This window comes from Topomyia yanbarensis, chromosome 2 (assembly GCF_030247195.1).
Source record: "Topomyia yanbarensis strain Yona2022 chromosome 2, ASM3024719v1, whole genome shotgun sequence".
Taxonomy (NCBI): domain Eukaryota; kingdom Metazoa; phylum Arthropoda; class Insecta; order Diptera; family Culicidae; genus Topomyia; species Topomyia yanbarensis.
The window spans coordinates 339,829,769-339,840,184 of NC_080671.1; the positions used below are offsets into that span (position 1 = coordinate 339,829,769).

Below are 10,416 nucleotides of genomic sequence, written 5' to 3' on the forward strand. Positions count from 1 at the left end.
GGGAATGAAATAGCTGATAGTCTTGCCAAATCAGCAATCAACGGGTCCATAACCATGTCCAATAGTATATTACTTTCAGACGCTTTCGGGTTATTCAAGATCAAATCAATTGAAAATACGAATCTGTGGTACCGAGATTATTCATCTGAAAAAGGAAAAACTTTTTATAAATTTCAACAAACAGTAAATAAAGAGGCATGGTACTTTAATAAAAATTTGAGTAATCAAAATGTAAGGCTGCTGAATAGACTTATCACAGGACACGATTGGTCAAAATTTTGGAAAGCTAAAATGAAATTAGTTGATGATGAAATGTGTGAAATCTGTAACGAACCCGAAACAGGAGAGCATATTGTGTTGCATTGCGTAAGGTTTGGAACGACTAGATCGAAATACTCGTTCGATTGCCGATTTCGTAGTTTAACTGATTTGTTCAATGACAAAAATATTGATACCCTGTTGGAAGTATGCAAATTTCTTAAAAATATTAATATGGATATTTAGCACCTTAATCCTGTAGAGGCTTGACTGGCCTCGCCGTTGGGGCTATGGCTGCTGTGAAGGGAAACGAGGGAGCCTTGTACTAGCGGTGAATCCATAGCACAACTCTCGCTAAAAACCACAGGGCATTATAGTCGATGTCACTCTGCCCTTTAAAAGAACTGTCACTGACAGTTCCAGAGAAGAAGAAGAAGAAGAAGAAGACAAAAAATTAAGATCAGAATACAGATAAATTGAAAATTATGAATGTTGTAAGTTAAAATCTTTTAATTAAATATTTTTCACAATTTTTAACTGTTTTTAAAAGCTATTGTACAATCCAATGTAATTTTATCAAATCTCGCAATATTGATAACTTGCTACTCATCTCTTGACTTGCATGTGAGAAACGTGCGCTAATCATAATCTTTTATCAAAATGACCTGCAAAACCGGGCAGAAAACATCAACTTTTACACTTTACGATAAATATATTGATAGTTTGTTACGTACAACATTAAACTTACCACGTTGAATAATAAACTCTAACCCAATGTATTATTGTAAGTTCTCGGTTTTTTGATATTTTTTACATTGTCACATTCCCCATACTACAGTCTGTATCCATGGGCAAAAAAACTGTAACTAAATTGATTATGGAATTTGTGTTTCGACTTCGGCTCATCAGAAACCGAAATTAACTTAGTGATAGGACTAAGTTAGCGCACCCCTGGCCAATCGTGATGTCCCGCAAGACATCGAGCTTGACTAGGGGTTTGCTCTGGAACACACAGTGTTTCCGTTTTTGGAGCTGGCTCTAGCCTAGTCCTGTCGCTAAGTTAGTGTCGGACTCTGATGAGACGAAGTCGTAACGCAAATTCATTTTTCTTCATGGCTGATAGTTTATTTGATTCATCTTCTCAAATCAGTCTATCTGAAGAGAAACTAAGTATCTGGGATCCTCCCAGATAACCCGTTAAAAGGCTTCAAAATTAAATGAAAACGGGGGACATCTCACGAAATTTCAAATATTTGTAGATGTTGTGTTATGGATAATGAAAAAGATAATGGCGCTATCATGGCATCTTACTCTTTGTCGCCCTTCTTCCCCACGGAACTACATGAAGGTATTACATCGTAGTGGGGGGGGGGGGGGGGGGGGGTGAGGGGCGGCTCGTTGTGCTTTTGTCACACCCCTTTCTTTTGCTTACGAGTTATCTGCAACTGTCTCGGAGCCTCACTTGATCCAGGAAATGGCTCGACCTTTGGGCCATTTAGCTCTTTTCTTGCTTTTCGTCTCCATCTATTACATCTCCATTTAGCTCTCGCCTCAGTAAGCCGTTTAGCTGCTGATTGCACGAGCCATTAAGCTTCTGTTTCCGCGAGCTAAAATTTTAACGGGACAAAGCTCACTCGCCGTTTCGAGGAAGTGTGACCCATCCTAGGGTCACTGAGAACTTAGAGGTTCGTGTAAGGTGGTATAGATTCTTCCTACAGTACTGAAACTTGTCAGCGTTTTTAATGAAATAATCATCCTTATGCCTCTCGCCGCACTATCTAAAACGAGCATTTTTGCTACAATGAGTGGCTGGGTGGCTCAATTGTTTGCAGACGAATCTTGTACATGAGAATGCAGCTCAGCAAAGCGGATCCAGCGATAATCACCCGAAAAGAGATTAATTGGGAGTTCAATATCATTTCGTCCCCCGCGGTAAGTACTGAACGCGAATGCTTAAATTTGATATTTCCACCATCTGAAGGGAGGGGTACCTAAAACTCGGAAACCACGCCATTAATTTCAACTTCCTTAGCAGGGACTTAGACACAATAGTCCTTCGTGAGGACTTCGCTACAAGCAACACACTTGCCTACCTAGAAGATGTCAACACGACCCTGAGCTTGTTCGAGCGGACCTTTGATATTTCAATCAAGGGCAAGAAACGTTCCGTCAAGTCTTTAGAAATCTGTAATAGATTCAAAGATATGAGTCGAAAAAAGACAAATAATGGATCGATCAGAGATCAGGGTATCGTTTGAATCGGAGATTGCTAGCAGGGCCAATCTGAGGGAGTCGCTTTTGATTCGATCTCCATTTGGCCATTCGAGGAGAAAATCGATGGACCATGAAACAACGAAAAAACAGGAACTTTAGCAAGTTTCCTAAAACGATCGAAGGCAAATCTTTATTGCAGACGTACTTTTAACTTATTGCATACGGACAATACTTATTCACTTGATAATGTTTTACCCTGTAATACACAACCAACCAGTGCGAATTCACCTACTCAGCAGCTCAAGCGGAATGTGGCCAGTTTCTCCCAGGTTCCGAAGTGTGACCCGACCATCATTCATGATCGACATCCAGGTTAGCGAAGCGTGACCCAGCGAAATTCTGAGCCATGCTTCCGGAGGTAACTGCAGAGCTCGACAGACAAAGTATCGGATTACGTTCGCGTGACATACAATCAGTGTGTAGGAATCATGTTTTTGGTCAGGCTCAGCTCGATGGAAGTACTTCCGGAAGGCAGCTTCAATGCGAGCTCCATCTTCGAAGAACTGCTGTGAAATGATGAACGTTAGATCAAACGCAGGTTACCACATATTGTTAACAAGTTTACCGATATCTCTGGTCGCCAGTGTCCAACCGGTGGTTCCGGTGGAATTGGTGCCCCCTCTTCGAGCATGGCATCATCATGCATCTTTAGTTCAGGCAGTGATAGTGATATAATCTTGGCAGTTTCTTGAGCGCGTGTCATCGTTGAACGAATAATCTTATCAAAATCGATGCACAAATGTTTGAGACGTTCACCACTGAGAGCTGCTTGTTTTCTACCTTTCTCTGTTAAGTAACGATCGACATCGGAACGACCATCCATATTGTACTGACCATGGCGAACCAGTATCAAATGCCGGGTTACCTTCGATCGCTTTTTGTCCAATTTTTCATTGTGACGGTTTTGGACGACGGGATCTGCTGAATCGCTTACAGGTTCAACCAAACTCGCAGGATCTCGGCTACAAAAGAATATAGATGGTTTTAAATCGAACTTTAAAATAAAGTAACAAATTTGCTTACTGATCCCAGTTATGATCCCATTTGGCACATTCAGACACCTTGAAATTAGTCGTCCAAGAGTTGTGAACCTTCCGTTCATTCAGTATTCGCGAGCCATACCAGAAAGCGACAGCCCCACCAGCAGCACCGATGGCAACCGAACCAACCCGTTGAATACGCGACCAAGAGCTCATTGTACACAGTATTTAAAAAAATTAAAAAAGACCGTTTGGCACAATAAAACTGTTTGAAGTATTTAAATATGTATAATATAACTTCACTTCTTTCTGCAAATCCGAAACAAACTGATGATTAAATCAAATTTTGATAAATACTAAAAGCCAGAGATAATGCATAATATAAAGATGCGCGAAGTCTGTCTGTACTCTGTAACAGAGATGCCAGGTGCACAGATTTATCTGTGTTTCACAGATTTTCAATATGCTGCACAGATTGCAAAAACCAAGAGGGTGAATGTTTTGACGTTTCTTTGAAAAATGAGTGAAGCCAACATAAGCTGGCTTCCTGGCTCGGATAGTTGCCAAAAATGACAGCAAACGCGCTTTAAGCAACTTTCACATTGCTACGAGCCAATATTGTTAACACAACCTGAAACTTGTCGAACACAAATAAACTTCATTTTGATGTGCTTAACTAGAACTCAGGTGACAAAAGCGTTCGGACTTTATAGAGAATAAGCAATGCAAGAAAAATCGTGCTTTTTCATGTATTGTTGTTATTTACTTATTTTGATTCCCACTTTCAAACAGTGGTGTACAGTTCATGTGAATAGACCTTAAACATTTGAAACGGAGCTAGCGCTACTGGCATTTGGTGGCAGCTTCAGGCAACAAACAGTTTTCACGGGGCTGGCAAAAACTGCACAAATTTCCACAGTTTTCTGTACTAACGCACAGATTTCCACAGCTTTCTTGTAGTATGCACAGTTTACCACAGATTTCTCAATCTTTTAGCTTTCGATTAATTTTGGACTCGCGCAAAAACCAAAAAAAAGGTCACTACATCTTGTTTTCAGCCTAATTTCTCGACAAACATAGGATTACGGCTTAAAAGCCAACTGTCAAAGCTCTCTTTGAAAGGAAATTCCGGATGAACCGTTACTCGCAAGTCAAAGATGCCCAGTGAGCAAATTTTCTGGCAGAGACCGCTCTGCTAGATTTCTGTAAGTCTTGGTTTGGCAGCCCTGTCAGATTTCTGCGCATATCCTGTCGGGTTAGTTGAGCTAGGGCGAACTCGGTTTCGCTCGCGTTTTCTGGCAAATTTTGACAGGAGCAAAACCCTTGTATAACTCGGACATAAACTGTGCAAAGATCCTGGTAATTCCTACCTAGTAGAATTTTGCACGAATCGAGCAAAACATCTGACAAAAATGTGGCAGTGCAGAGATCTTGTCCGTACATTTCTGGTTGGATTCTGGATAAAAGTGAGCAGCATCGGTTGGTTTAACCACTTCTGTCAGAAACGGTTGCTGCATTTGAGCAAATTTGCTGCCAGAAACTGCCAGCATCAATTTCGCTTTGCTCAACTTTTGCTAACTTTCTGCTTGCCACGCTGACCGGGTGTTGGTAGTAAACGAAAGAGACAAGTTTTCTCTTTCATCAACTGCTATGAACTGTGTTTAGCCAGTAATGGTGTGTCCGGAATTTCCTTTCAAAGAGAATTTTGACAGTTGGCTTTTAAGCTGTAATCATATGTTTGTCGAGATTTATACGTTTTCCGTGACACAGATAGACACAGATTATTAAATATGACCCGCACAGATTTTTCAAAATATCACCTGACATCCCTACTCTGTAAAGGCCTATTTACACCTTCGGTGAAAAATGAAGTACGTGAACATAAAGCAGCCCGAATAGAAATGTATACAGTAGAAAGAGATTATAACTACTAGAGAGAGCAAAGCGCTACTGTCTCCATGTATTCACGGACTGAAACATGGGGTCTCGCTCTAGCATGTTGTATCCCATTACTTTGGTTACCTAGAACCAACGCCAAATCCGCAAAAACCGCGCGACCGTAACAATCCTGTAATCTGACTGAATATCCGATCAGGAAATGCAATCATAATTAACTATATGTAGACAAAAATCAACCAACTATAGTACCATGAATTTATTTGCACAAACTATCGATAATACAATTATTTAAGAATCATAGCGAACGGTAATATTAATCGTATCGGATCCCTTGTTGACACTGAAACACGCAATCATTTTGTCCAATAGGGATCTTTAATTTGGAAAAATTGTGCCAGTTTTTCATATGTATTGGTAGCGGGTGTCCTTACGAGTACACTCATATCATTCTTAAACCCTAATTATTCTTTTATGATTTTTAAATTTAAATAAAACAAATTGAACTCAACCAGCAAACTGACAGTTGTCCTACTAAATGACGTATCTGCAAATATCTCGTTCGCCTCATTGTTAACCGGGACAGCACCCCACACAGCATGATCTGGTACTTTGTCAATCCGCTAGCAACCTGCCATCCCAAGTTTCATCTGCAAACTATGGTAGATCTGATAAGGCAACCTATAGTGTCGTGCAAGTCGCATGGGTTTGGATGTGCTATTGTCCTAAAAGGAAACAAACTAAAAAATGTTTTTTTCAATAGTTTCGGGCCAAAAACTTGAAAAAGGACTGAGATATTAACTCACGGTACTAATCTGCATCAGAATATGCCCTCACCCGCACACCCCTAAAGATCCCTATTACATTCTGGGATGGTTCCTGGTACCATTTCACGTATCAAGCTAAAACTTGCCACAAACTGCATCAACTTTAGGTTGGTCAAAACCGTCGATGGCGAACTTCTTACAGTGGTTACGATAGTGTCGCCCAATACAAACCTTTAATAAATGCTCGTAATGGTTAATCAACCATGGTAAAAAATTGTCACGTCTAATTCAAATGATGTTGCACTTGAATCAGTTTATCATGTATCACTAACAATTGAAGTGATTTAGCATTGATTTTCTAAGGATTTATAACTCGTATCAGAATGACCTGATCTTTGAAAGCTATTTAATAGAAATTATCTTTAAATTAAAATGAATATCCGTTGAACTCTCACCACTGTACTAATCCATTGAATGTGAGTGGTTCCATTATTAATTACAAGTGTCAAACGTGTCAAAACACTAAAGTCTTTAATCGGCTACAAACGTATGGAAATAGGAGCAAAAATGGAAAACTTGCATTTCCAAAGTAATGTAGAACGTGAGTATTGTATATTTTACTTGTGGTTAATTTATTATGTAATTATTTGTTCTCAGGATATACCGTAAGGAATACGTAAATAGTTAAATGCAAGATCTATTAGAAGCAATGTACAACACATTTCAAATGGAAGTGATTTGCTGTTGATTTCGTAGTGCTTTGAAATGATCCATTCCAACGGATTGACACATCGCATTGAAATGTTGGGCAAGTAGTGCGAAATCAACTCCAAATCACTTTCCATCAACGTGATGATTTTTTACCGTGATGAATAAAAAAATTACAAGAACACCGCCGCACTGAATCATATCTTCCACGATCAGCTGGTCAATGTTCAGAAAATGAAACATAACCCAGTTAAACTGATTCCGAAACCGGTTCGGGTTTCTGAATGGAGTCAGTATGGCTTCCAACTCAAATGCAACAATGATTCCGAGTCAATCGGTTTCAGAATCGATTGTTGCATTTGAGCTGGAATCCATTGACATTTTGCTGCAAAGCTCAATTACCTGCTACGACATCTACAGATTAGTAGCATAAACAAGAGAAGGTGGATGTTTGTGTATTTTTCATATCTATGCCACAGAGAACAGACGTCCATCTCATCATTCAACTTGTGTAAAAATCCCTAACGGTTTCGAAGGTAGTTGGGATATCTTCACCAGGTGCGCTATTGTCGTCATGTTTTTAGTGGCTGAGTTCGACTGAATTGGCAGCGGTTATACTTCTACCAGTCAAAGCAGTTCGGAATCGTTTTGGACTTCTGAGTGGATTCAGTATGAATTCCAGCTCAAATGCATCAACCGAATGAGTCGGAATCGGTTGTTTTCTTTAAACAAGATTCCATACTGAATCCATTCAGGATTTCGAAACGGTTCCGGAATTGATTTGACGGGATCCCAACTAGGATAAGTTGGTTTGGCGGCGCTAGTGTTTTATCGTATATTAATTCAAATGTTTACACACGTTTTATTAGTATATTTGTTCGATCATGGATGTCTGTTCTCTGTGTCTATGCTAAGTAATTTGATACGATTTTTGACGTTATTCCTTAAATAAGCATCAATCATAGGAAATAATGGACTCAGAAGGGAAGAAAAAAGTTTTGGAAGTTAATAGTAACAGTTTTTGTAGATACCCTCAAGTTAAACATAAGAAATCTTCAAAAGTGTGAATACTGCACGTTCAAAAGTGTGAATACTGCACGTCAGTCTAGTCTAGGATTCATAACCGTCCGATTTAATAATATTTAAACAACCCTTCGACGCGCAACGAATATAAGTTCACTTTTGACAACAATCGGCTCTCATTTCGAGCATACACAATTTTCTGCGAGGTGGTTTTATACCGGTTCTGAAAAAAAATTAAATGAAATTTAAAAATATGCTATAGTATCCCTCTTTTGCAGAAAAAGTCTGTTGCCTTCTTGAAGGAAATTAATTTTCTTCCACATTACTTTCAGTTATTCATACGAATATGGTCAGCTTCCTTAAAAATGCAAAAAATACATAAACTTTTGATAATTTTCTATACCAATTTGACAGTTCTTACGCAAAACATCCACCTCAAGCATGTAGCGCCCCCTATATATATTTTCTGCGTAAATATGCCAATATTGACTCCATTCAGGAGTCCGAATCAAATTCCGAATGGTTTGACCGGGATACAGCGGTCGGCGGAAATCCGTCTCGTTTGTGTAGTATGCATCCTACAGGGACCTAATCCACTGGATCTCCTTTTGCGATTCTTCTCTCTGAGTGTATATGGTATAGTATATTTTTTGCGCAATCTGTTGATTTTCCCTTCCGCTGCTGGTGGTCGGCCCATTCGGCACTCGAGTGTATCCCATATAGCAACAACTAGACGAAATGCTAATTATCTCGAGATAGACAATATTAGAAAAAAATATAGCAACAGATTCGTCAGAGCTGCTAGTTTCATGATTTTTTTAAGCCAACATCAAATTGGACATTTCCAATTACCTGAGTCACTGAGGGGAAGTCAGATTTGAGATACAGTTTCGGAATACAAAGTGTCTAGTCCAGCCTCCTGGCAACCCTATACCATCATATGGAGTTTGACAGCGACCAACATATATGGGGCGTTATAGCTATAAAGCCCCAAACAAAGAATTATGTTCGGCACTATACACGATATTCAAGCCGTCCACATGACGTTTTGCATCTTGTGGGATGATTTAATATCATATTATTCAGAAAATCAACATTTAGTAACTAATTGCAGCTTTTAATCATTCGATTCAAAATTAATGTTTTGATTTTCATGGCAGTGATGCTGGCTGTACAGAGACGTGGTCCTTGACAGGGGGCTGGTCTAGTCGTGTCGTTGCTAGAACTATTGTTTCAATAGCCTATCGCTCGTCGGCATGTATTTTTACCCGCCTAGTTGTCATTTCGTGTACTGGACGTTGCAACGAAAAAAGAAGCGCGAAATAAGGACAGCAGATTAAAATTACCTATGATGGTAGGTAATGTAACTTACGTGTGTGTGAAATCTAGTCAATAATTTGAAAAGGGCCTATCTGCAAAACGTAAACATTGAGGAAATTGCAAAAGAGGGTTTTGCGAGGGGAACGTCACTTCAGAATGATTGTTTTATTCCGTTCAGTTTTACACGAATTCGTACTTTTTCCGGTAATTTTAGAAAATTTTGACAATGTTCTAACAAATCGAGCATTGTTAAGAAAAATCGAAGAAATTACAAAAAATCTATCCAATCTCAAGCAAATTTTGCTCGAATTTCGACGATTTTGATGGAACTGGCAACTCTGTATACTCAATGTTTGAATCTTTCAACAATTCTGGCAACAAAATTTATGTTTTTGTTTTGATTTGGTCATGCAGTTATGCTGCTGGTAATGTTTTGTTTTGGTTTCATCGAGCACTGAAGCTGTCAAAACGTGAATTTCGAGCATTTCATTTTGTTTTTCATGACACATTTCAAATCATCTTCGGCCAATCGAAACTTTTTTTGGCAATGTTGAAAATGCGAATCCATTTCGAACTAACTAATGTTAATCTTTATCAATCCGTTCAGAAATATAAATTTTATGTTCATTTCATCAACAAATCAAGGAGTGTCGTTCCCCTCGGGGTTTTGTCAAAAGTATTATAATTATATTTAGATAAATGGTACTATTTTTTGCCTTCAATTGCGCATATTGCTTCTACTTGCACACATCACACAAAAAATACTTTTTAGGTCTGACCCTTTCGAAATCAGTTTGGTTCTTTTATAATCAGCTAGGACCCTTCATAATCAGTTAGGTCATAAACATCAATTCTCGATAAACATATGATTACGGCCTAAAAGCCAACTGTCAAAATGCACTTTGAATGGAAATTCCGGACAAACCGTTACGCGCCAATCAGAGATGTTTATAGTAATCGAAAGAAAAATATTTTTTCTTTCATAAACTGTTGTGAACTGTGTTCGGCTAGTAACGGTTTGTCCGGAATTTCAATTCAAAGTGGATTTTGACAGTTGGCTTTTAGGCCGTAATCATATGTTTGTCGAGAATTAGGCCCTGTTTTAATTTGTGATAAAATCGTTATCAAAATTCTTCATACACGATTGTTGCGTTATGTTTATTGTTTTCGTATTGTAGCGTAACATTAGA

General features: G+C 38.9%; 2 protein-coding genes across 2 annotated transcripts in view; one reads left to right on the plus strand and one right to left on the minus strand.

Annotated features, from left to right (window-relative positions):
* The window catches only part of LOC131684057 (uncharacterized), a 249,954-nt gene that overhangs the window by 101,937 nt on the left and 137,601 nt on the right, over positions 1–10,416 (plus strand). The window lies entirely within an intron of this gene.
* LOC131684062 (serine/threonine-protein phosphatase Pgam5, mitochondrial-like) lies at positions 2,652–3,842 on the minus strand. The gene is made up of 3 exons (XM_058966588.1): positions 3,556–3,842; positions 3,098–3,494; positions 2,652–3,038 (listed from the first exon to the last, which is right to left on the minus strand). The coding sequence occupies exons 1-3, from the start codon at positions 3,726–3,728 to the stop codon at positions 2,757–2,759; spliced, it is 852 nt and encodes a 283-aa protein (XP_058822571.1). The 5' UTR covers positions 3,729–3,842; the 3' UTR covers positions 2,652–2,756.

Bases quoted from the DNA above. Each gene is read 5' to 3' on its own strand.
- LOC131684062 (XM_058966588.1), bottom strand. From the start codon at position 3,728: ATGAGCTCTTGGTCGCGTATTCAACGGGTTGGTTCGGTTGCCATCGGT. The intron at 3,495-3,555 runs GTAAGCAAATTT...ATTCTTTTGTAG, and splicing joins TGGGATCATAACTGGGATCA to CCGAGATCCTGCGAGTTTGG. The intron at 3,039-3,097 runs GTAAACTTGTTA...ATCATTTCACAG, and splicing joins ACTGGCGACCAGAGATATCG to CAGTTCTTCGAAGATGGAGC.